Source organism: Lethenteron reissneri, chromosome 35, assembly GCF_015708825.2.
Source record: "Lethenteron reissneri isolate LAM-NWPU_2019-01 chromosome 35, ASM1570882v1, whole genome shotgun sequence".
Taxonomy (NCBI): Eukaryota; Metazoa; Chordata; class Hyperoartia; order Petromyzontiformes; family Petromyzontidae; genus Lethenteron; species Lethenteron reissneri.
This window is the reverse complement of record NC_083813.1, coordinates 3,902,424-3,930,226: the sequence shown is the minus strand read 5'-3', so window position 1 is coordinate 3,930,226 and position 27,803 is coordinate 3,902,424. Positions and strand designations below refer to the sequence as shown.

The following is a 27,803-nucleotide window of genomic DNA, read 5'->3' as shown; positions in this document are numbered from 1 at the left end:
GGTAAGTTATTTATACATTGGGAATCGTGGCAATGTTTACAATACTCCGGCCGGGAGTGCTACAGTCAGCCCAGCATCCCTCTTGAAGTTGATGAGCGCCACTTTTACCGAGTTTCCGACTTGAATTGACTCGAGCATACTCGAGTAGGCCTGAACTCGAACGATGGACAACTTGAGGCAATGGAAACAGTGCGGTTATCACGATTTCCCGAGATAGTGGAGTTATCACGTAACCTGGGACAGGTCCTTCCCAGAAACCCGACCGAGGGACACTTAGCAAGAAATGTTTGTGAGTGGGCCCCTGCTGGTGTGCCTCACTCGGCCTCCATCTCTACATTATCCCCCAAACCCCACCATCAGGTCACTGGCTTCGAGGCCAGCAGCACTATACCTACGCAAACTTCCGGCCGCTTCACACACGCAGGAAACACCTGACCTCAGGCCCTTGCTGACTATGCACAGTCGGTGCCTGATAGGCCTTGCCAATCATGCCACCTTGAGCAGGAAGGAAGGGCTGTATAATTATTACCTGTGTAACAAATCAGCCACCAACCGCCAAGCGATTCAATAAATTGTCACGTGACGCAGTTTGATTTAATTATTAATTTGGTCTAAATTACGCCGTCTTATTTACATTGTGTGTGTTTTTTATTGGTCTCATTTGTAGATTGGTTCGATTATTTAGTGTGAATGTAACCATCTCATATACTGCGTTGACATGTAATAATTGTGCATGAATCGTAGGTAATCTATTCTTTATACACACAATTCAATGGATGCGTCACAATCACAACACATGATTTTACAAGTCGAATTGACGCATGCCCAAAACTGACAAGCGGGCCAATTTAAAGTGGGAATAAAACAGCACGGGGTAGAAACTAGAGAGAAACTAAAAAAAACAAGCCAGCAAAACGACGATGAGCAACTTGTTTTTCGAGTCGCGTTTACGTCACTGCTAGAGCAATAAAGAGGTGGTGATTCAAGGCTGCTCGGCCGTTATCACAGCCGGTGTCACGCCGTATCGACCCATGCAGTCATCGGGTGCCACAAAACATTAACGCGCCGTGCATTTAATTGCCTCTTGTTATGGCGCCGAGGACTTGAACGGCTCTCCGTTTTTTTGGCAGGCCTCCTCTCTCCTCTCCCCTCTCTCCCTGCCCCTCTCTCGTCTCCCTACTCCCCCTGTACTTCTCTTCTCTCCCCGTTCCCCCTGCACCCCCCTCCGGGGCTTGGGTGCCAACACAGATAAAATGGTCGCATTAGGTATAATTATAATTTTGCAACGTTTGAGGAAGTAACACTGTACTAGGTGGCAGTTGAAGAGGGTGGCAACGTTTCGAGAGCTCGAGTCTAAAGTGGTGCATTCATTATGAAGCATTCACTGGCGGCCGGAAATTATTTTTTGTTAAAAGATCACGCACACGTCCCATTTATATCAAAACCCAACTGCGCAAGAGAGCGTGCGCTGGCAATCATCTACGCGTTGATGGTCCCGAGCCAGTGGGTGAAAATATGAACAGAATCCGCACAGCTCAAGGTCGCTGTGCTCATCTCCTCCACAAGTGGAAGATTAAAAGCAGCCCCCCCCCCCCATTCCATGATTGCGGGAAGCATCACAAACGATGGACAACCTCGTCAATTCGTTCCCCCTCCCGCTCATTCGGAGGAGGTAGAGAAGCCATCCGCAACTTCACCCCAGAGGCCCTTGGGCTGGCTAAAGAACCATGTCACAAACCTTTGGCAACTCCGCTTCTTCCCTACAATAAGTCTGCTATATTGCAGCAAACCATACGGCAGAAGAAGAAGCGGTGGTGGTGGTGGTGGGAATTCCACATTCCAGTACCGGGGAGGACTATCCCTCCATAGGACAACCAATGTTGACTTCCCACAAAGGGGTACCCCCCCCCCCCCCCGCTTTAGCAACCCCACAGGGACAATGGGATAAGTTGACGGCCTTCCTGGGGTCCTTTCGATTTTAATCTGAGCTTGCCGAGCATCCAGCAGGACACTGGTATTGATCACGGTTTCTGAGTTATAAAATAAAGTTCAACTGGTGACAGGGCCTGAACTAAATGTTTGTACTCTTAATTATACGTTTCGTGACACGAGTAACGTAATATGACCGCCCCTGTTCTCCCATGTTGCACAGGCCCTTGACCTCCGCTTTATAGCTCAATTGCATTACAATAACCTTTTTGGGTGTCAAATTCCATTTCCATATACTGCATCGTATTAGTATTCTTATTTTATGATTGTTTGCGAAAGTTAAAGAGTAAATAACTTTTTGGAAGCTTTTTCAAATGAGTGTTTTTATGTTTCCATCGTTGCCCATCAAATTTACAATGAAAATGTTCAAGATAAGTTTGTATTTTATTTAACTCACCGTCTACATTTCGATAAGGCAATGACCACTTTTGAAATTGCAGGGCAAACACAAGGCAGAGCCGATGGCAGCACGCATCTCCGCCTGCGGCATCGTCCCTGCCCTGTGCTGCTTCTTCCCACTAAACAAGCCCCTTACATTATCCTGCTGGATGCACCCCGAGTCTCTGATCGCTGCCGCTGTGTCAGGGACACTGGGATCGTGAAATTTGTTATCAGTAGGGAGTGCGCAACGTGTCGAGTGGGGGGGGGGGGGGCGGTGTTTTTAATCCCACATCATGCATCTGTATGCTTTATCCGAGCCAATAAGCTGTATCCGATAAGCAATACAAAAACGCACCTCAACTCTCCCATTCCACCAAACGCGGGGACGATAAGCAGGGACCCGCGGCACTATCTCGTCGCCTGTTAAGGGCCTCCCTTATCACCCCGTGGCGAAGAGCATGGCGACTGCAGAGCGGAGTTGCAAGGTGAGCGTTGCTTCACCTGTCGGCGCTCGCCCACCACGCGCCGGGGTGGGGGGGTGCTTTAAGCGAGGCCGAGATTGTATTGAGCGCCGCGTCAGTTCCTTTACGAATAATTAAAAATAAGAATAGGTTTTATCCTTTATGGCAATAAAACACATTCGCCCCCTGTTCTGCATGGGTTTCCTCATTCACATGGCAGGGGCTAGCGTAGACTTAGGACAGGGGTCGGCAACCTACGGCTCCGGAGCCGCATGCGGCTCTTTACGGGCTGCTTCTTGACGATATGTACAGTATGTACTCAGATGCATTGCGGCTCTTGAAATACTGAATTTTGTACCGAATTGGAAAGAAATGGCTCTTCTTGTTATTTTGGTTGCCGACCCCTGACTTAGGACAACCACCAGTGAAATCCACTCACTGACCTCCGACCGGGATTAAAAATCTCCGCAAGTCTCCGATTGCAAGTCGTAGCAACCCCAGCCTGATGTTGCACCGATACGATGGGATTGTATACGCCTCGAGTGTGTGTGTGCCTCAGCCGATCTTGTTGGCAAGCAGTGGAAGTGAATGGGCAGTTCCTTACCTTCTTTTTTCATGCCAGCACGGAAGCACTTTTTCAGGCGGCAGTACCGGCACTGGTTCCGCTTGTCCTTGTCCACCACGCACTGCCGGCTGTACCTGCACGTGCCACACAACACGCACCTCTAGAGCCAAGGGACGTCATCCCAGTGCGGCCCCAAGCGCTGCAGGCCACAGTGGTGGCTAGCAGCCGGGCTCCCAGCTGTTTTTATCTATTACTACTACTACGACTATTTCTATGTTTTCTTTTATTATTTGTATTTTACCAGGTAAGGCTTCCTGAGCTATATAGCTATCAGAAGCGACCTGGCCACAAATGATAGCTCAAAAAAGTGGCTTATTATGTGGAAAATTACAGAACCCAAATACTCGAAATTCGTGTTGATTCTAAATGTGGAGGGAAAAAACAGAGGACTCGGAAAAAAATGCACGTGACCATGGGGAGAGATAGACATGCAAACTCCAAATATACAGCAGGCGTCAGAGTTGGGATTGAACCCACGACCCCCTGTATACCAGGCCAGGTAGTTAATTATGTCGTCACCACGACCTACTGCATTTGTTTACATCCTAATACAGTATAACTGTACATTCCAATGCTGAAAGGTTGCTTTTCAGCATTGGGATATACAGTTATTCTGTATGGTGTTATGGCTGTGGGAGGAAACCACAGAATCTGGAGGAAACCCATGCAGAACAGGGGCGAACATACAAACTCCATAGAGAAAGGCCCCTGAGTTGGGAATAAAACTCAGGCACCTTCTTCCTGTAGGGCAGAAGTGTTAACACTCAGCCACGCTACCACCCTGTGAGGCCATATGTTCAAATCCCAGGCTTGGTCAACTCAACCTATCATCATCATCAACGTTATTTTTGGCATCATTGCCAACATCATCATCATTGCCACCGTTGACATCAACGTTGTCTGCGGTCGGTGAGATGAGCGCCAGTATCGAAGTGGACCGATTCCTGCCATGTTACTGTAATTTGGAATTTCCAACGACGGGTTCCACGTCACCAACGAGGATGAGCACCGCCTCATGCTCATTATTAGCATGGGAACGCCAACTTCTTTGGGCACAAAACAGGTTTATGATTTATGGGGCTATATGACGCATACAGTGCGTATATATTTTCTTTTATGGTGTTTGCGTTTGAAAAGTGCAGGCATATCTTTAAGGGTGCCATGTGCATCGGTGTCAGTGGCTTGGGAGGTGTCCGTTGCGTATATGGCACACAATAAAGCGCTCCTGCCTTTTTTTTCTTCATTTTCTGTTATGAGGCGCGCGGCTCCGCACGTGATCCCGCCTCGCATAGCCAAGCCATTCTTTACGCTCCTAAAAAAGGACCTGGCTGGGCCCCAAGCCCGGTGGTGGAAATTCCACGTTCCTATGACGGTGTCCGCCAGACGCTTAAATAGCGGACACTCCCCCGTTGCTGATCCAAGCCCCGTGCTCTATTTTTCCTTTAGTGCTGCATTTTAACGCGCCCATTTATTTATGAACACGGCAGCACTATCTGGTACAGGAATGTTCATGGCGGGCAATAAAGGGTGAATATACAGCTGTGCCCTTACCAGTAGTTGGGCAGGTATTACTTATTGCAGGTAGTCATGTACGGTCGTTAAACTTGTACACAATGACCTTAATTGTAGGGGTTAAACTATAGTGAGAAGGCATTCCTTTTTGAACTCTGACATCATCATTCCTGGTACGCTGTCACGGCCCGCTGAGAATACGGAACTTGGAGAGGGTGCATGGGGTGACGGCAGTGAAGACGCGATGAACCGCAAGGGGCGGTACGTTCAATTGGCTACGCATTTCTAATCGGCTAATAATGTGAAGACATATTCTTGGTTCTTTTGGTAAAGTCACGTAGAAGGGAAATAATAAAATAAGAAAAAATATAGTAATAAAATAATATAAAGAAAATTTTATTATTTTATTATTTCCCTTCTACGTGACTTTACCGAAAGAACCAAGAATATGAATCCCTGTAGTCACGAAAGCTTTAAATTGAAATTCTTTCGTTAAAGTTTAAATAAATAAAAATGTGAAGACAGCAAACATTATGACGACGATGTACGTATGTTGAACTTCTTTCACACCGTACACAGCCGACAGTGTTAATCGGAGGTTCTAAAGAAATATCTCCAGGAGCTTCCTAATAACACTGATGATGTGCGTGATGAGGAAGATCATGGTGATGACGATTGTGGTTATGATGATCACGTGGGTGATGATGATGACGAAGGTGACGTGAGTGATAAAAGCGATGATGATATTTACCAGAACTGCCATCAGCGCTCTCGCTGTGTCTACCCTCAATTGCATCTGTGCTACTGACCGAATCCGTTCATTTACAATTTCCTCATTTACACGTTTATAGCAGCATTCGGAGTTACCGCGTTGACGCGCCGTGTTTAAGGGACGTGCCAAGGTTAAGGGCGCTGTATATGGTAACCGGTTGCGCAGGCATTGACACTGGAAACGCTTAGCTCGATGCGTTTCAGAGTGTGCCACGTTGGCATTGACTTATCCTTAATGACGGAAAGCCTCACTCAGTTGCAAGTCTAATTTTGTAAGGCCCTACTTAGACCTGGAACACTTGTACCAAATTCATGCAATGTGACACCTACTCACTGTATTGCCTCTTAAAACGCAGCATACCGTGTCCCTCAAGGTAGGAGTCTCACACTCATGCTGGATCCATCTCTGTATGATCCACCAACCATACCTCCAATCACTAGATTGTTGATGTGCTCACCACATGATGATGATCGTGAACAATGATGAAAATATAATTTTTCACAATTATGATAACGATAATGTGGAAATAATAGCAATAATAATTATTAGTTGGCAACTCGGAATCCATATCCTTTGGAATTTCAATGAACTGAAATAAATATGAAGTTGCAATTCAACTCAAGAATTGTTCCGTTGCCATCTTGGAGAAGGCTGCGTCAATAGTGACTGTGGGATTTATGCGAACCAATTACTTACAACATATACAATCTACAAGATCAGAAACTTAAACCCACAACTCGGTACGTGTGTTGTTACCAGAAATTATTTAAAACCACAAATCCGTTATCAATGACACTGATGACAACAGTGACGGCAATGCCAAAGATCGTAATGGAATGTCTTATTGCTCATAGCGGGGAGTTGATAAAACAATGTTTTTTACGTTCATTAAAAAACACGTGCAACGCTGCCAGCGAATGATCGAAGTGAGCAGTGGTGTTACTATGTGGTCCACGGTGTGAGTCACAACGTGGGCCACAAGTACGGTGCTTATATTGGCGCGGTAATTTTTAGTAAAATGCAATGCCGAGGTAGGGGGAAAAAAAAAACCCATCCAATAATTCACGCAAGCGAAGGCCACAGGACATAGGGAAGAAAGAAAAAAACATAATCTCCAAGATGTCACGGATTTCATTCGGTCCGATGATTTCCCGTGACCACCTTGGACCTCCGCGAGCCCTCCGAGCCCCAAAAAACATCGGATGACAAAAGCACCCGGAGCCTCATGCGGCCCCACGTCTCGCCGCCTGCGCACCTGCAGGAGTACATGTGGTTTTTGCGGATGCTGCGGCGGAAGAACCCCTTGCAGCCGTCGCAGCTGGAGGCGCCGTAGTGCTTGCCCGTGGCGCGGTCCCCGCAGATGGCGCAGAACGACATGGTGCCGCCGCCGCTAGCCAAGCCGCCCGGCGCGTCGCCCCCGTTTGCCGCGCCAGCTATGCTGCCGGGGTCCACGGGGGTCATGTCTCCTGTGGGGAGCGAAGACGAAGCGTAAGACACAAACACGGGGGGGGCAGAGGAGCAGTGGCAGGGCGGCGCGGGGTGGGGGGATCTATTAAACTATATAAAGATTCACATTTTTTTGTTGCTATCAGGTAAGGCCCACTGAGCTGTGTAGCTCTTCTCGCAACCTGGCCATCACAAATGATAGCTCCACGAAGTGGTTTATCATCATGCGGAAATCTATAGTAGCTAAATACTCTAAAAACGCACATTGATTCTAAATGTGGAGGGAAAAACCGCAGTACCCGGAAAAAAAATCCACGCGACCACGGGGAGAAGATGCAAACTCCGAATATACAGGCGTCAGGGTCGGGATCGAATCCACGAACTCCTGTATACCAGGTGAGGTAGTTAACATCTCAACAGTGTGGCCACCCTTCACCCATAAAACCCAGTGCCTCGAGGTTGACAGCCGGGTCAGTGACACCGAGTCGACACGCCCGAGATTCAACGCGGGGTGGCTGGCGCACACGATGTTGGATTCTCGGGTGTGGCGAGGTGATGGCGCAAAGCAGCAATCGTCATGACCTCGGGCTTGCCGCCGGATTCGACAAAATTCCAGCTCCGAGTATCAAACCTATCGATTTGACTGTCACGTGACAACCACGTGGTTTCACACTTTTCTGGGAGAGTACCCAATTGATGCTCGATGTGATGATTTCACACCAGCATTACAGTTGAAATTAAATTGGGCGACAAAAGACAACGAAAAATTACAATACACTGACATACAGCGGTGAAGGCACGGGGGAGATGGGAGTGCGTGAGGTGGAGCCAATGGTGCTTTTCTCCGATGAAAGAAGCATCGTTCGCACTGACAGAGCGTGGCTCTTATTTGACGAGGCGAGAAATCCACTTTGGATTTTTACCTTTTTTTATTGAGGCAATGCGTGGGCACGTTACATTGCGTTGTGAAGCACGTTACGTCGTGTTGTGATGCACGTTTACACACCGTCAACGTAAACTAAACCGGCTATGAAAAGCAGGGGATAGAAAGATGGGGAATGGACCCGCTGCCCCAAACCAGGCGAGGACCCACCGAAAGGGGTAAGGGAAGTTGGATTTTTACATTTAAAGACGTGACTGTTGACTTTGAACCCAAATTATAGAACTTTGTTTTTTTTTCTCAAATCGACCCAATAAAACAACCAATGCAAGGAAAGACAGCCACATGCCGCCCAGCCTGGACATAGAAACTCCTTGCCCAGTTACACTCTACTCCGGCAAACACAAACTCATTCTTACAGATCAGTGCACACTGTCTGGGGTACTGGTGGTGGTGGTGCTGCTGCTGCTGCTGCTACAAAGGCTGGCCACCAACCCCTTTGTGTGCCATGCCGGCCTTCATAGGCGCTCGCCAACAGCACTTTCCGCCAAACGTCTGTGAAGGCTTTTCCTTTGCTGCTCAAGGCTGAAAATGGAAGATCTGAACATATACCTGACCCACCACAGCAGCCAGACGATCGTCTCCGTGCAGCGTGCGTGGATGAAAAGATTCATAATGCTACCGGGTGGACAAAGGTGACGGACAGCTGAAGAACCCTTCGCTCATCAAACCCAGTGCCTCCAGGTCGACAGCCGGCGGATACTAGCGGCTGTGCCTTGGTATAAAACCCTGCGTGCTTTTGCTCCATCCACTGCTGGCGGAAGGGCCTCCACTAGAGGGAGCTGTATAGAGCCCCGAAATATGGAATTTTTTTTGGGCCTACTCTTCCACGATCGCCACACCTAGGCCCAGCACCTTGGTGCACCTTGGTGCTGGGCCATGGGGGAGAGATGTTCATTACGTTGCCTGGTATACAGCAGGTTGTGGGTTCGATCACAACCCTGACTGACACCTGTATATTTGGAGTTTGTATGTTCTTCCCGTGGTCGCTTGTATTTTACTCCAAGTCCTCCGTTTTTACGTTCCACGTTAAGAAACATCCGTTTAAAGTGTTTGGCTGCTAGAAAAATCCACGTGATCAGCCACTTCGTTGAGCTGTCATTTGTGGCCAGGTCGCTTCTGAAAAAGACCCATATAGCTCAGTGGGCCTTGCATGGCAAAATGAAAATATTTTTTCCATAGTTTTTAATACAGATAATGCTGTAACGTGAATCCTTCACGCTTGCGATCAATGCTTGAGTAACGCTGCTTAAATGAGCACATGGCGGGGCCGGTTTCTGTTGGGAATTTTCACATTTTTATGATGGGGGTCCAGTTTCTCAATGACACTCACTGTTGACTGTCTGCAGAGTTGTACAATGGTACTAGTAATAAAATAAACAAAAGTATGTTTTAAGGATATGCACACTTGCAAAGTAAACATAACGCCATTAATCGATCCTATGCTCTTGATACAAGTATCGAATCGTATGTGTAAGGAACAATTATTGATAATGTATGCAAATGACATGCTATTGCCGTAAATACAGCAATAGATTGTGGAGTCGATTTGGCAAAACACTTAGAGGCAGTTAAAAATTACGCAACACAATAATTTATTTTGAAAGCTTCACGACCCCAAATCGTGACATTCCATGGAATCACTGGGGGGAGGGGGGGGTGGATAAATTAATAAAGTGCCGATTATTTAAAAAAGTACAGAATTAAGAAAGAAGTTCAACATGCATGGTCCCCAAAGGTATTTAAAATAATATATAGATAAATAGTAAAATGTGTGTTTTTTTTTTAAAGTCAGCACTCACAAGCTCCCCATGTTCATTGACCTTTTGTAGCAAATCTAAATCCACTTATTTGTGTGGCGGTTGCAGCATTCACCAAGACAGTGGATAAAGATTCACAGCTGGTGATGCATTACTGTTTGCTCATTCACCAGGGCATCGGCCAAAACCTCCTAAACTGCAGCCGCACCTCGCCAGAATTCCACGAAATTGCATCGACGCCACCCAGACACTTTCACAAAAAATTCAGCCGTGCAGCACAAGTCATTTTTTGGGGGGGGGGGCGGACGGGGATGGGGGAAGGGGGGGCAATAAATAGAAGAGCAAACACATTTATGGGGGTAACATCCTCTAACAAGCCATGCGGCGACCTCGCTGATCACAAGGTGTCCTCCCTTAGTGCCCTCCTAACGACATATTCATTACCCGCAAGCTGTTACCCCAGCGCCAGCCGCCGGCGTGAAGCTATCTCGGCTCCCTCTCTTCTCAGATTCTCCTTCTGCGCGTTTTTTTGTTGTTGTCCCGTGCATCGCGAGCGCTAACATCGAGAGGCAGGGGACGGTTAAAGCGTCAAGCAAGAGGAACTTCGCATCGCCAATCATTAGCCCATCCCGTAACCGAGCCACGGAGCGCAACTGATTTAACACGAAAAAAAAAACCCTCAGCACCGAGTAAAAAAGTAAAAAAAAGGAGAAATCTGCTCCGTAAGCCATTTGTTCCAGTTACTCAGCAAACTTCGCGAAATGCACACTCGGTTCTGGTTCACTTGGGAGGTTGCATGAAAAATTCTCCGTGGAGAGAAAAACAACTTTGCTGGCAAAGCCGAGCGAGGGACGGAGCCGCGCCAGGCACGCGACGCGCGCACCGCTCCCGCTAGAACCTTGGCGGAGTGCGACGCGCGTGGACACGCTCTGGACGCGTGACCGCGTGCGGAAGCCCACGGCTCCGTGAGATGCGAGGCGGCCGGGGAGACAAAACGACCTGGAACCGGTGCGGCTGAGTTCCTAGGTTCGAAACCATCTGGCGTTATAAACGAGACTGTGACGTGCAGCAAAACGATGGTCCCCACCCAGGCCCAATCACAAGTGACTGCATACGCACGTAAAAGAAACAACACCCAGGAGATACGGTGAACGATAGCGTCTTTGATGGCTGTAGGGGTGATAGAAACCTATTACGTACAAGCTGTAGTAATCATAATAATTTACAGCCCTTTGCTATTCCATCGATGGCTGAAGGGCTTTCCTTGCTTCTTCTCATCAATTGCACGATTGTAACATGGTGTAATTAATAGCGCACATTGACAGCCCCCTTTGTCACGAGTTCACTGCTGGATGAGGGCCTCCCTATGCCTTGCGGGCTGTTGAAGGATATTTGACCATGTTGGTCAGTGTGGGTTGAAGTTGCAAGAAGTGCAGATGAACAATGGACTTTGCAGCACAAGCCCTCTACTGCCAACAATGCCTATTGCAACTGTCTATTAGCCATGGTGTTCACTCATCCAAGGACTATACAGGCCCAGCTTGCTTAGCTTCTTAGATATGATGAGATTAGGAGCATTCAAATTGGGATTATTCATAGCAATCGCCCCCTACTGGCAGACTCATGCCCCAGGTCACGCTTGCAAACGAGACAATCCTGCTTTCTTGAATTCTCACCCAGTTACACGAAATAAACTTGAATCTATTCTTGATGATTCGGTCATTGGCTTCATTAATATTACAAAACCAGCAAAAGATGATTTATAGGATGTTTTAAATTCGTGTGTTTATATTAGGCAGGGATTCAGACCATAATAAGAAAAAACAGTGTACACCATGAAAACATAACCAGTATTGTTATATTCCTAAAAAAACATGTATAATTGATGGAGGAAAACTCTATGCCTCCAATGACATGGGCACGATGCACGTGTTGTACCGTAAACAAGCACACATAGATGCATACTTGTATGCACACACTGTTAATAGTAAGAACATCTAAGAGCAGCAATTGTATCGCGCTTTCAGGCTTCATATGAATGCCTTTTCAGAAAATATCTATATCATAAACAAAACTGCCCCATATAGACTTTAACAGACTTGGTCCAAGTGCTGTTAGTGAGCACCTACGAAGGCTGCCACGGCACACGAGAGTGTGGGTGGCCAACGTCGCGCCGCTGCTTTCGTCTCCCCAATCCTGATGTTTACACACCGCACCAAGCACTCATTTAAGGCCGAGTCGACCTAAGGGATGCCCAGGACGGCTACAGATATATGTTGGCCAGGAGCGGGAATCGAACCTAGGTAGCCAATTCATAGAGGTTTTTGGGGGTGAGATCGCGTAAATATAAATGTGTCGTTAAACCCACCACCATCCGACAGCCAATTAGTAAGGTTTGCCATGTAACAAAACATGCCAATTCATTACTAGTGCAGTGTGTTGGAGAGTAAACACACATCTACAATTCTCGAATCGGCATGATTTGTTTATGTCACAAACCTTACTAATTGGCTGTGTCGGGTGGTGGGGGGTTTAACGACACATTTATATATTTACGCGACCTTAGCCCAAAACCCCTGTTATGGATATTAGTCCCGAAAGCCTACGTGTTAAACCGGGTCGCCATTTTTTAAGCGCGATTCCCTAACCACTACACTACCGCCCCCACTATATATATAATATACATGTATATTTCTGCATGTATACATCGTTTTGTGAGCATAGCTACATGAATGATTTTACTTAGGTGTATGTATTTTCCTTCAGTCAAATATGTGGACAGGTTTAAACAAATATACCTTTACATCTGGCCCTATCTGTGACCAATGGTGGAGAAGAAATGTTGGCCCAAAGGCAGATAAGGCGAGAGCGACGTGATAACCCTTACATCTACAGGTTCACCTCGCAATCAATTCCAGCACTCGCGAGCCCAGCGAGTGAGCAGCGCATTGTTGAAAAGCCGTTGAGTGTGGTTAATCGGCTGCGACGGTGGTGGGAGACAGGGGGGGGGGCATTGGTACACATCAAACAACACTCCTCGACCCATACACTGCGTCAACCTAAACATGAATATTGTGGTGTGAGGCCACGCAATGGAACAGCTCAGAGCGGAGACAAGAGAGGGAACAGGGAGGGATATGCAGCGGTAATCGTCGCCAAACGTTGTTCAACGTAGTGCCTTAAAGATGCAGTTTGGTGAAATCCGAATGTAAAAACAGAACTTGAGGCCTTATTCTTACATCGGCAGAAACTGATTTCATGGCCATTTTGCCACAACAGCAATGCACCCATTTCTCCACCAAACAATGGCGGAAGCTATCCTTCTGCCAACGTTTCAGCTAGGCCCTTTGCTTAGTCAACAGTTTTACATTGGTACATACGTGGGTAAATAATGTATTAAAACATTATTTTGAATCGATCATTTTAATGAAGAACAACTCAAGGCTGTTGCAACTTTAGGCCATAATACTTTTGGAGGTGGAGTTCATTATGATGTCTCTACAGTTAGATAAGAGAGGTATAATTTGAATAGGTAGAATTTTCCTACAGTGACCAAGTAGGATTTGATATTGTGAGAGAGGTCGTTTTGGTCATCTCACACCGGAATGAATAGTAGGCCAGCAAGTTCACATCTCCGAGACCTTTCGGACACTTGTTCTGAAATGGGGACCGATGAGATCAGATACCTTTAAAAGACACATTAATCATTAAAGGTTTCCATCTTTAGAGTGTAATTTATGTAAAAAAAACATTTTCACTGTCCTGCATTTCAGCATTCTCTTTGTTTCAACGTGCAACAGGTGTAAACAACACACAGCCTCTCTGTAAAATGCAAAAAACAATCAGCAATTCCTCAAGAACCGAAATGTAGTCGTCTTGTGAGTGAGCACCATCAAAATACACTTGAGCAAATGTGAGTGAATGACCGCAACAGTGGGGGCATCTATAGACAACTTAGGGCTGCCGGTCTTTTGCACAATGCACAATGGCTGTGCACGTTTTACATGTCGGAGTATCTTGTTTGAAACATGAAAGATGGTTGTCTTGGCTTGCACTGTTACCTTGTGGCGATGAGGGATTTCTCCTAATTCACAGATTTGATCGCGCTCTTTCCGCAGTCTCAACGTGTTCATAATTTGCAGCGGAGTTTACAAAAGCTGCAACTACGAAGCCAAGACACGAGAAGAGACTTTGCCTCCATTATGATTTTTCTTCAATAAAGCAATTTTTCACGACTGAATTGACTGCGCTTGTTAAGGCATTCCCACTTTTGAAGTGTGAATATGCATTTGAAGTCTGATTCTTAAACATGTATACTTTGTTTATAATATGTATCAAATTTTATATCAATAATATGTATAGCGTAATACCTTAAACATTGCAATTTAATGTTAAAACTTTAAATAATTTACTCTGTAATGAATACAGATACACACTACGTGTATGTAACATGAACGTCTACACGTTAAAAAATACGGTTATTGAAAAATAATAACAGTATTATTTTGACTGCAACTGAGAGCGTTAAAAAACCTAGACGTTTCAGCCAACTGGCCTCCTTCAGGAAAAAAATTCTATATACATTGTGCATAAACACAATTAATATTCTATAATAATGTTGAGTTGTATATAGCACCGTTCATTCAAATCGCATCTAACAATCGCTGAGGAACTACAGACAAGCTGGGAGGCGGCCAGGTAGTGAGCCAGTGCCAGAAGTTGCCCAAGCTCTGTGATCCTCTATATATTAAGATGTTTTCAGCCGAATAATAATAATGATGAGTGTTTATAAGGTGTGCTTGCGATTGGAAGCATATATTTACTCACATTTGTTTTTTTTGCAATAATAAATAATAAAATACAAAGTGTGGACCACACAGTTATATAAATACGAATCCACTGCAACCATTACCACTCTGATGCAGTCGCTCACTAAACGCAAATACTGGACACTGTGCCGCGGTGTTTTCGATAGAACACTACTCACGATTTACGACATCTTATTTTCTCTCGCGTGATAATAATTAGTATGATGCTAATGGCGAAATTCCGGTCTCCGTCCTAGCCAAGGCCCCGCAGTGAGAAAAGCTAAATTTTACAGAGCACGCACACATCCCCGCCGCTGATAGTAAAACCACTGCATGTGTGACAACAGTGAGCACGGCAAACATTGATAGGGCCACGCAAACACGACGGGGAAAACATCGGGCAATAACGAACGGCCCTGCATCTGTTTGTTTTGTTTCTTTCACTTTTAATGAAATAACGCGAGTATCGCCAGTCTACGGGCGTCATCCAGAGTTAGGTCTCATCTGTGTGAGCATCACACACGAGCATCCGTCGCAGCGATGCTCGCAACTCTTTGGCGATCCTGAGCTGGTGGTGCGAAATTCCGTAAACCCACGGCAAGAGGGACAGACTCTCCACACGACAGCCAATGCTGACCATCCATAAAAGTTCTTCTCAATTCACTGACCCCAGAACAGACGGGAAGCTGAGTCAGCACCAGAGGATTTGAACACGCGACTCGAATGCTCTAACCACAGCATCGACCAATCGGATATCCTCAGTCTGCAACATTGGGAAACTGTCGCACAAGCCTAGGAAAAATAATTCCATCGAGAAAAAATGCGAATGTCTCCGAATGATTGCGAGGGCTGGAGAGGAGTGGAGGACGGACACTGGGAGATGAAGCAGATGACACTGAAAGATGAAGGTGGACTGAGAGAAGCAGAGGCAGAAGAAGGAGCGGCCTAAGGCTCGGGGAGGGACAGGGAGGAACGAGTCCGGGCTGAACGCAAACCGACAGCAGCATTACTGTGATCCGTTTACCAAAGGCAGGTTCCAGTAATTATGCATTTAGCACTGAAAATCTCAGTTTGAAATCCGATTACTCTTACTTAGGATGTACCTGACTGAATACTTATTATGATTGCTATTAGTTATTAAAATTCCAAAACTATTTCAAAAACTGAAAAAAGCAAAAAGTGATCGCGGCACGGGTTAACGTACAAAACCCAGTATCTCATGTCTAAAGACCACAGTACAAATATTTTAAGTCGTAGAGCACTTTCCTGTTACGTCTGAAGTCCAGGGGTCAGATGCGTAAAACCACTTTAGTTCCCTTAACTTCGACATAAATCAGTGTCAATTAAGGGATATTTTCACTTTCTGTTTTATTGTACAACTGACCAAAGGAACTTAAATGCACTTTGAGATGCTACGGCATTACCGCACAATATAAACACAACTCATCGGCCCCTTAATAGTACAAGCGATTCCAAAGAGTCGGAATGCAATACTTTGAAAATAGAAAAATACGAATTCACATTCCGTAAAATTTTAACACCGCAGCAATTGGTAATCGGGGGGTCCTGTTCGCAGGACCGGCTGCAGGTTCCGGACGGACGGACGGTGGGGCAGGCCGGCGGTGGAGGTCGTCGATGAGATCCGCGGGGCGCCCCGGGGGGGGGCTCTTACCATGGCTGGTGGCGGGGGGCAGCATGTGCACGCTGTCAAACTCCAGCGCGGTGTACGCCGGGTCCAGGGACTCGCAGTAGTCGGCCATCTCCATGCCCAGAACGCTCCCCGACAGACGCATTATACAAGGGGCCCTACGCGTGCGTGCCCGTGTACATATAGACGGTGTGGGCGAATGGTGGAGGATCGATGTACTTATACTGCTTCCGCTTGTATTAAATATATATACAGAGATACCTAAGCACGTATTACTCTAAGGACCAGGCTTGACGGAGACTCATGGATTAGTGCCTGTTGCAGGTGTGACTGCTTACGAATGCTCGTCTCTCTCTCTTCCTTTGGCAGGTGGCAAATTGGCGGTGGAGGTAAAGCTCTATATTGATGCTCAACGCCCCCTTGGCTACTCCACACGCGTGGGCCGAGGGGCAGGGTTTGAAGGCGGTCCCCCAAGGTGAGCAGACACGGGGAGGAGGAACTCCGAACGGGCAATGCACTCCTCGTTAATGCTTAACCGGACTCCTGTCCCGGTCCCTCCCTGCGCTCTCAGTCTCCACCAACACCTACAGCCATTCTCACTGCACCCCCCCCCCCACCACTCCTCAACCATTGCCCACCACCCTCCACCCACTCACCACCTCTCTACCCCGACCAATTTTTTTATGGCACTCTAGTAGAATGCTTATTTGTCACTTCGCAGGTAATCTCGGCTACTGTGTTCAAAGAGATCGTGGCGCTGAGTTTATTGCGGCTCGGCACGATCTGCGCACGACCTCGCAGCGGCCGAGCGGTGCTTGATCTGGTGGAGATGCTCTGCGTTGCTAGGAGACAGGATGCTCCATGTCACTAGAAAACGAGATTGTCCACGTCGCAAGGAGACGAGATCCTCTGCGTCGCTAGGAGACTGCACGTTACTATGAGACGCTCCACATCGCTAGAGATGCTTCGCGTCGCTAGGAGACGAGACGCTTCGCGTTGCTAGAAGATGCTCCATGTTGCTAGGCGATAAGACGCTCCACGTTGCTAGGAGACGAGATGCTACGTGTTGCTAGGAGATGTTCTGAGTTGCTAGGAGACGCTCTGCCACACACAGCATCACTCATACCAGCATCGATTGGCTGCAGCACACGTTTACCCTCCGCTACTACGTCACGTGTTTAAAGCATCAGTGTCAATGCATAATTAAACAAAAACAACTGTGAAGCTGCATTGGCAGCGGTGGATGAGCACAAATAACACAAACGCAAAACATTTGTCAATAACATCGCCCAAAAAGAGGAGAAATCATAATCCGTGACATTTCTGACAATTTCCCTTTTTCACACGCACAGGAGCCATTGCCCAACATGTGGCCTCTTACCCGTTTCCTCTCTATGGAGGAAACCAAAACTAAATTAAGACTAAACTATTTTTATTTTACCAGGTAAGGCCCACTGAAGCGACCCAACCATAAATGATACCTCACGTTTCTCAACATGCGGAGGCGAAAAACCGGAAACATAACTCTCTCATGAAATTTCTCTCATGAAGTCATGGGGCTTCGATGTACTTGTCAGGAGAAGCAAACAATGGATCATCTTCTAGATTTGAAGTTTTCGTGACTTCGGTTAAGTCACGTGAATTAACCGAAAAAGCCAAAGAGAATGGACCATCTCCTGAGATGCCTTGCAGCACCACAATGCACTCCCCAAGATTTGGCAATGCCAACACCGAAAAGCGGTGGCCTGTGCAGAATATTGGGTTGGACAGGAGACACGAAGAAGAAGTCCGGAAGCGTGGAAACGCACCGGCGCATTCCAAATGCCGCCCTCAGGTTTGTGGAGGCCTGGGGCAGAGTGCCTCTTTTGGCCCCGCAAATTTCATTTGCGTCAAAAAAATAAAAACAGACCCATTGAGGGGGCGGCGGGGGGGGGGGGCTCATTTGTATGAGGCCCAGGAAAAGTATTCCCCTTTTGCCTGCCTTCTTCCCGTACCCCTCCCCCCAACCCAACCCCTCTGGGCGATCCCACTGACAGCAGCGGCGGGCATAGCGTTGGGCCCATTGAGCCACTCAACCTCCTTCGTACGCACGCCATCTTTGTAATTGCTGTCGTTGTTTTTGCACACCTCTAGTAGCGCAGGTGGAATGACGTTACGTTTTTCTCTTTATAATTTTAGTCGTATGCATCCCCTACAAGCTGGTTTTATATCTCTTGACTTTGAATGAGTGGTTCTTTTTGGTGTAGTAATTTGCACAAAAGCCATGAAGAGGAAGTCTTAAGACTGAGTAAGATCAGGCATTTAGTGAAGCTTAAAAAATCCCACCCAACAATAACCTGGCTGTTAGGCACTCTGCTCTTAAACTTTTTTTTTCCACAGGGCAATAGTGAAACAATAAACATCTCCCTTTTACTAGTGTAATGGATTACACAGAGTGCTGATAAGTGAGAAGGATTATCGTACATAGCACAATCTGTTTTGTCGTGAAAAACTAAAAATCACACCTCACCAAATATTGTTCAATCTCAACATTCAGATCAGGGAAATGTCTCCCATTACAAGAATAATAAATCCATGTATACAGCGCTTTTCATCAAGGATCTCAAAGCGCTGTACAGACACAGCAGCAGCAGACACTCAACATAAAATGTACATACAATTTTAAGACATTTTAAGAATCCATTTACGAAATTAACCAAAAGTTTAATAAACGAAGCACATAAATAGGTTTTAAGATGCATTTTTAAAATGTCCAAAGAATCAGAGATCCTGATAATATATATTTACATCCATTTGTCAATCCACTGCTGGATGAAGGCCACCCCATACCATTTTGGTCTTTGGGATTGTTTGACCGTACTTCACCACACTGGTCAATTGCGACTGGTGGAGGAAGAACACCAGGACCGGTTCAGATATTATTCACCACTGATGCTAGCCATGGACGGGAACAAAACACAGTTCATCGAGTTCAGGTCACATTGCACGAACCACTGTTAGCACCACTCCCCCAAGCAATGATGATCAGAGTAATTTATTTGTTCTTTTGAATGTATTTCTGAAAATGTTTCACTCAGATACTTACTTGAAATGGAACATCTCATTTGCGAGGGTGTCCAGAGTAGTAATGCGGAAAGGATTATTTCGGGAGAGTTCTGCATTGGCTTATTTTGGACAACTCCTCCATGATGGTTGCGCTGCAGTTAGAACAATTGACTCACAATCAGGAGGCTGTGAGTTCAAATGCAACATCGCTTCCTTCCTTCCTTCTCCCAGATCTCACAGCCACGACTAAGACTGACTGTTTCATGCCATGCGTACTAAACGCTTCTCTTTCGCTTCTTCCCATGCAATGCTCCACTTTGGAATTCCCTCCCATCGGTCCCTTTTCCCCAGTTCTTATGAAATTGATAAATTCAAGAAATGTATGCACTCGAATCAAGTTTAATGGTGCTGTCTATTGCTGGCTGCTTGGCATTTTGGGCCTGTGCTCAGCAATGGTGATAAGAAGAAAAAAACCCAAAATCAATTTAGACAGAGCATCTAAATATGACCGCATCGCATGACCTTGCAAATGACGGGGGGACCTTGCACATCAATTAGGAAATAGTTTTTGTTAGTTTTTTTAACCAGGAGATCAGAATCATAATATGCATTTATACTGGGGGATTCTGATAAGCTATAAAGCTCTTTTTCATAGATCTCCAGGAGCAATTTCAGATCCTGTCAGGGGCAGCGGACAGGGCAGAGAAGCACGGCAACAGTAAAGTAGGGTGCGATGGAAGACATTGCACGGAGTCAGTCAGTCACAGGCTTTAAAGAAGGTGAAGGCTTTCATTATGGAAGTTGACCGTGGAACGGTGGCAAGAGCGCAAACCGTTAGCGGGAGAGAGTTCCAGACTAGGATGCAGCTGCAGAGTAGAAATGCCCCTCTCACATTGACACTGAAATCAGGTTGATTGGGAGTTTTGAGAGAGGGCCTCTGAATTGCTGGAGTAGAGATCGCCGTGAAGGGCCATAGAGTGAGGCCAGATTGGAGAGGTAGGCGACGGGCAAGTCCACAGAGGGTATTGAAGAGAGTGAGGGTGCCCTTGTTGTTTACCTATGATTGCATTGGCAGAAAGTGGAGCAAATTTTATCACGGGGTCTCTTTCACAGGTACAGGTGAGATATCTGGTATGAACTCTATTGATGCCATCCCCATGCCATCTGTGTGGCTACGATCTGATATTGATACATATTCAGCACTGACAACAGGGCTTGCCTTGAATTAAGTCAATAATCAAATTCAACCTCATAACTTTTCATGGAGTCATTTGCAACCAGGCTGAATCATTAACTGACTACATTTTTTTACTGTACTTCATTAACTCACCATACTTGTGAACCTGGTTTAACCAACAGTCAGAGTCAGGACTCAAACTCAAACCCAGGATTCAGCCAAAATGGCTCAGTGCTTCAAAAGAGTTGAGTCAGTTTGGTCTCCAGAGCCATCCAGCCACCTCATTAATGTCACTCATTTTATTCATATATTTTTTACTTATTGATTTATCATGCCCCAGGCACTCCTAACAAAGCTGACGGAAAGTTGGCACGAGGCATGCGAAATCACACGCAAACAATGGCGGAGCCACGGATTTTCAGGTAGGGGGGGAAACCCCTTCAGCAATGAAAACTGATAGAGGAGTTATTAGTAAGTAAGGACTTGTCCCTTGCTTTTTATTCGACGCGTGTGCAGCGATGGCGCAGCCATCGATCGAGGGTCGAATTCGAACCGCCGTGTGTGATCGGCATCGTGCTCGCTGAAGGTGTTTGCCTTCAGGGAAGTCGTGTCCTATATACGCAACTGCGCACAATTCTGAGTCACTTATAACTACTTTGCCGTTACTTATTGCCAATTATGGACCCAGACTATTGTCCTATCATCTCAGAGTCCCTGGCACGTAATAATATGCTACACAGTGGCAGTGGGGGGTCGCAAAATGCCGATTTATTACTAATAAACCCAAATGATCCGATCGAAATTAGGGATTTCGATCGGATCACTGGGGGGGCACGTGCCACCCCACCTCACCCCCCCCACTGGCTCCGCCAGTGCACGCAATCCACTCCAACCCCCAAATCCACATCGATCGACTAAGCCCTCTCACTCATCTAAGGACGGCATAATTAGATACGCACGAGGGCCACCGATACCAAAATCTCTACAATAACAGAACATACCCTGTGCCCTGTGCACATAAACTGAAACGACACAACGCAACAACGCATCGAAACACAACGGAATGACAATCAGCCTTTGGCATCACACACGCAGCAGTAAATCTGCTCTTCACAGTCGCTGCACCGCGGACGAGTCATAGGCGACGCTTGAGGAGCGCTCCCCCGCCTTCTACCCCCCCACGGTTGTCGAGTCAAACCTCGTCGCGCGAGGGCTCGGCAGCCTCTCGTCAAGGTGAACGCCGTTCCTACGCTTCCTCGTTAAGGAGCGGCGGCTACAGCAACGCGATTAATTGCCGCGACACCCAAAAATTGCCGCTTCACCCAAAAGAAACCCGCAGGTGCCATAAAGCTGGCAGCCTTCGGTGATAAGGGGCAGGCCCAGCGGTGCTATCGGGCGCAGGGGAAGGGGTGGGGGGACGCTATCGCGAGCGCTATCGCGGCAAGAGATGCAGTTATTGCAGGCTGACACGCAGAGGCACACCCTGCCTGGCTCCAATGCCCAGACACCATTCCCCACCCCCCCCCCACAAGCCCAGCCACGGCCTTCAATTACTCAGCAGGCAATGGGGCAAGGGGGGGGCTCTTAGAGAAAGGTATTAGCTACCAGATTCACCTCGCCAATTATGCATCTCTTCTGCCATAGTTGGACTTGAGAGGGAGCCAATCGGGTCTAATGAATGTAACGTTCAGAAATGAAATGGAAATAATTGTGCTTTTTGGCGCAAGATACATTTCCTATGCGTGGAAAATAATATCACGCGTCACGTGACACGCAAACTAAATGGCCACCTTCGCTGGTTAGGGACACTGAAACTTCGCTGTACTCCAGTGGTTTGGAGGTGGGGTTGGTGAATTGTGCAGAGATGGGAGTCATAAAGTGTACGAGACATCTATCTTGCGGTGCTCTGCGGTTCCCATATAAGGCGGTGCAGCGCGGTAGGTTTATGGCGGGCTGTTTGTGCAGTTGGGCTTGAGTGTTGTATGTGTTTTCTCAGGGCACTCCACAGTCTGAATCCCACGCAGAAAAACAAGCGAAAAAGAAAACGGCCAAACTTGTCAAGCGATCCCCTTGAATGTTTTTATTCTCGAGACTCAGTGAGGTGATTAAAATAAAAAACGAGTGCCCTCACGTGGTTGCATCATGATTTTGATCGCCCAAATGAGCCTAGAGGATGCAAAGTGATGGGTAATTCACGCATCAAAAAACAACGTGCAAAAGCTATGAGCCTTTGTACATTTTAAAACTGACTTGCAATGCTAAAATCATTATCAGCCGAGAATGCAAATATTGTCGGTCCACAAGCTATTTTCATTCTGTAATTCAATAAAAACGAGTTGCAGTAGTTGAGTTTTCTGAATTATCGTTTCCACAATTTTCCCTGGTTAAACCTTCTAGGTGCCTGTCATTGTAAACAAAATCCGTGTACCTGCACGCATGCAGTGCAAGTCCCTGCATAGAATAGTATGCTCCAGGTTAAACGTGCCAATTATTTCACGACTAACGCAAATGAACAATGTGCATGTGTACATGCAGGGCTAGGGGACACCCCTGCGATAGCATGGTAGATTCCACAAACACACATTTATCAGCTCACCTTATTCCAGCCAGACTCGCACAAGTGAAGTTCATAGGTGAAAGACATTAATTGGCAAGAACTTCACCTCTCCGCTCGCTCCCTGACCCACAACGCCGCTGAGTAGGTGCTACAGAATTTGCTCTTTTGCACCAACCGCTGTTTATGGCCGACTTTAACTCACGCGTATCTGACTTGGTGGCACCGTGGTGGTGTAACTCCCAATTGGAAAGCCATGAATTTGAATGCTGGTCATTGCTTAACTCAGACCACTGTCCCTTCACGGTAGATACCAACTCTATTTTGGAGTAAACTGCCATTGTCTGCTGTGGAGAATTTCATGGGAATATGAAATTCCCACCTCTTCTAGATTTGCAGTTTTCGTGACTGCAAGGATCCATACTCTTTGATTCTTTCGGTAAAGTGACGTAGGTGAAAATAAAATACAAAGTAACTAAATCACGACGTTTCGGAGGCAACACAAGCTTCCGTCATCAGGTGGAACAACACCAGCAAAAGTAAAAAAAAAATTGCTGGGGTTGTTCCACCTGATGACGGAAGCTTGTGTTGCCTCCGAAACGTCGTTATTTAGTTATTTTTATTTAATTTTATTTTCACCTACATGACTTCCCACCTCTTGCCTCAGGGCCGCCAACTGAGGTGAGGGCCACCTCATTGCTCACTAGGTAAAGATACACTTTGGGCTGCTTTGATGCAGCTATCGTCATCCTCTAAGTACAATGATGCTCAGGGTGTGCTTGAATCGATTTCAATCTGCTCATATTTGTTCATCAAAATGGAGTGTACGCTGCTGCTCAGAGATCCATGACTAACGATGACAGTGACGGATCTTTCTAGGGTACCCTCCACGTCTGTGACATTGTCCTTCCCCCCACACCTCCAATTAGCACGGTTGCCTACGTACGGTGCGAAAGAAGTCCAACGTAAATAGATAACATCAGGCATCCATTTGGCAGGGCCGGCTATGCTGATGAGACTCGGAAAGACCTGTTATCCGGCCAGTTGGCTCAGCGATAAAAGCAAGTGGCATTCCGATGCTGCGGTTCAACTCCTGGTTGGGATTAACTCCACCTATCATCTCTCCAGTGTTGATGGAATCACCTTGTGGGGATTCAAGAGTGGATATCTCATGGATATACTTTTCCCTTGCCGTAGGAATGTGGATTTTCTGTCTGTAAACAGCCTTGAGTCATTGGCAGAAGCCTCAATGTGTATTTGAGTAATACATTACTTCGGGGCTTCTTTTTCAAAGTCCCAGAGGCTGATTGGCTGAAAAGAGATTTTATTTTTCATTGGTGATACAGACCTCATTTATTGATTAACTTATGTACCTAAAATTTCATGATGTAACACGGAACGCAAACTACATGAACACAACATGTAAGATATACGTGTAACTGTTGTGTCATTGCAGCCCAACTCAAGATACCCGGTTTATTGTTGTGAGATTAACACTACCCAAGAACTCGACTTACTTTTGACCTTGCTGATAAATTCCTTTAAAGGGAGAAAAAAAATTGCCGTGCAGAGGCAGTCAACAGCTCTAAAATAAACTACCAGCGCAGCCTCTTGCTGTGAAACAGTTTAAAAAACATCACTGCCAACTGTGACATTTGCCACGCATAAATTTCACCACACCTGCGATAAACGTTGATATCTCCCTCATTCGCCTTCCTTCACCCCACCCGCCCACACCCCTACGGCTTGTATAATACAATAAACGCAGAAATTGTGCTGACAATAGATCCCTCCGACGACGCCACCGCTGCTATCTTATCAGTGACACGTGGGACTTGCGTTCAGCGCAGGGACACGGGGAGAGAGAGACACACAGCGCGACCGCTTTAACAGGGAGCGGGTTCTCTCTTTTCCAGGAATAACTCCGGGGGACAATTGCGACAGCAGCAGCGGCAGCGGCAGAGTGGCTCAACTGACAATCAGAAGGTCACGAGTTCAAATCCTAATCTGGGGTCAATTCAGCCCATCGTCCCTCCGTGGTGGTCAGAATAGACTTACTGCGGCAGGTCAAGTACAGCGCTTGCTCAGTTGGAGGGACTGGCACCCGTGATAGATATGCAGGCTGTCCACCACTGCTCAGGACAATTGATGGACGTTTAAGCATTTGGATGTATTGATTTAAAATGTTTCCGTTAAGCCAAGGTGTTTAAACAGTCAAAGTCAAAGACTGTGATCCCCTGCTCAAACCAGCAATTGACGCACTATTCCTATTTGTCGGCTTGTGCCGAGCGGGAGGAATTCCGCTGTCCCGATAGCGGGGGGGGGGGGTTCTGCCTGCGACCAAACCAGACGTAATGCGCCCCCCATCTCACCAGATCTCGTAAGCCGGCAGCGGCAGCTGCGCACGCCTGAAATCCAGCCCTGTGGAGGTGAGGGGTCGGTGGATCGTGGGAATGTCGCGAAATCTCCCCTCTCGTAGGGCGTGGAGGAGCCGCGTAACCCTGGCTCGCCGGGAGAATGCGGTACGGCAAAAGAAATGTGGACTCCCATCTGTATGGGATAAGAGAGTCACCTCCTCTACGTGTGGGGTTTCTCCCGGTGCTCTGGGTTTTCTTTCACGTGAATGGAGTTGGCCAAACATCCCAATGTAGGCACACCGAAGTGCTGTGCAGCACTGCTGTGCTACACGCCCCACCTTCACCCAATCTACACTGACCAACGTGGTGAAGTACGGTCAAATTACACCCATGACCCACGGCGGCGTGGGGAGGGCCCTCATCCAGCAGTTGATTGGCAAATGACTGTACATGTAATATGGTGGAACAATTGTTTCAATTGTATGTTTGTACCATACGTAGGAAACTGTGCTAATCGGACAAGCACGGGGAACTTTCCACGGTGCTGCTCAAGATGATTCCCTCTGAAGGGCTGATGATGGCCTGAGCTGACCAGGGAGTTTAAACTCACGTCCTTCCAATACCTGGCCGGGTATCTAAACAATAACCGGTAGCCAGATTCTAAGCATGTCATTAATTATCTTTTTTTTTTGCTTTTGCAATGCATGTGGAATATTCAGCGGTTGCAGGGTTCACGCGAATCCATCATGCAAAATATATCTGCAGCCGAATGCTTTTCTCCCCTGCCCATACTGGATTATCAGTGAAAAAGAGCTTCATAAGCTCATTAGATTCCTCCTCCTGCATTCAAAATAAAGATTCTGATTCTATCCGCTGCTGATTTAAGGGCTTACCAAGCCATCACCATCTCCCACAGTTATGCGATTCAACAATCCATCGAGCCCCTGCACACGAACCGATTTCATCTCTCCATCTCCGCAGCAGTGGATATGCTCTCAGATAGAATCCCTGCTTTGGATGCCACTCTATAATTAGTCTTGACCGTCGGCCGTCATCACTACAAAGTCTCTTCTGTGAATCAGCCATTAACTATTTCAACTATTTTTTATTTTACTCTTTGGTTTTTTCGGTAAAGTGACTTTACCAAAAGAACCAAGAAGATGAATCCCTGCAGTCACGAAAGCTTTAAATCGAAATTCTTTCGGTAAAGTCACGTAGGTGAAAATAAAAATAATTATTATTTCGGTAAAGTGACTTTACCGAAAGAACCAAGAAGATGAATCCCTGCAGTCACGAAAGTTTTAAATCGAAATTCTTTCGGTAAAGTCACGTAGGTGAAAATAAAAATGATAATAAAAATAATAATTATTTTAACCAGGTAGGGCCCACTGATCCATGCAGCTCTTTTTCAGAAGGGACCTGGCCAGAGATGACAGCGCAGCGAAGTGGCTCATCACGTGGATATTTCTAGCAGCCACATTCTTCAAAAGCACGTTGAATCTAAACGTGGAGGGAAAAACCGGAGGACTCGTGTAAAAACACGCGACCACAGGAAGAACACGCAAACTTCAAACATACAGGCATCAGGGTCAGGATCGAGCCCATGACTTCCTGTATATCAGGTGAGGTAGTTAACATCTCGTCACCGTGGCACCCCCATCATTGCACCACCGAATCAAAATGATGCATTCTTACATGCACAATGCAATACATTTACTACCACAAACATAAGTACTGGATTTAAGTAACATTACTTCCTGGTTAGTATACCCCTACAACCACTCTACATTTGCCATGTGCCTGTCTCATAACCATCAGCCATGGTGGCGGAATTGTTTTTAGAGATCTGAACTCAGTTCTACAGGTTAATAGAGATTGGGAGTGAATTTGGAAAATGATCATCCTTCTGGGGCCGATTAACGTTCTACCCATTTGGCAGACGTCCAGTGGATAAACTGGCTCCTGACATAGGGATATGAAATCAACACCATTTCCTCAAGGCTACCAATAGAGATAAGCACCATCCAATGTTTGTAAAGACGGACACTTTTTTTGTGATTTATATGCTGTATTATATAACATTATATACACACACACTGCTACGATATTCTATATTCATATTAAACTTTTCGTGAAATGATTAAAATGATTTAAGCCATGACATGCATTAGGGCAGTGGATCGCAATCTTTATGGACACATGGACCACCGACAACCCCCAATAGGTGTCAGCGGACCACCGTGCATTCATTTGAATCTGTACACGAAGAGCAAACCCCATCACGACAGATAAATATGAGTGCAGGCCGGGAAACAAACAAGAGTTAAG

The 27,803-nt window shown here is 46.5% G+C and overlaps 1 protein-coding gene across 9 annotated transcripts in view; it reads right to left on the bottom strand.

Annotated features, from left to right (window-relative positions):
- The window catches only part of LOC133350825 (hepatocyte nuclear factor 4-gamma-like), an 83,334-nt gene that overhangs the window by 10,999 nt on the left and 44,532 nt on the right, over positions 1-27,803 (bottom strand). For 7 of the 9 annotated variants that reach the window (XM_061565593.1, XM_061565594.1, XM_061565591.1 and 4 more), the window contains 2 exons: positions 6,996-7,206; positions 3,436-3,530 (listed from right to left, as the gene is read on the bottom strand). In XM_061565593.1, the coding sequence (XP_061421577.1) occupies positions 3,436-3,530; positions 6,996-7,201 (301 nt within the window). In that variant the 5' untranslated portion in view covers positions 7,202-7,206. Of the gene's footprint in view, positions 1-3,435; positions 3,531-6,995; positions 7,207-16,366; positions 16,913-27,803 lie in introns of those variants that run through there. The other 2 variants (XM_061565589.1, XM_061565590.1) reach the window with 2 other exon arrangements.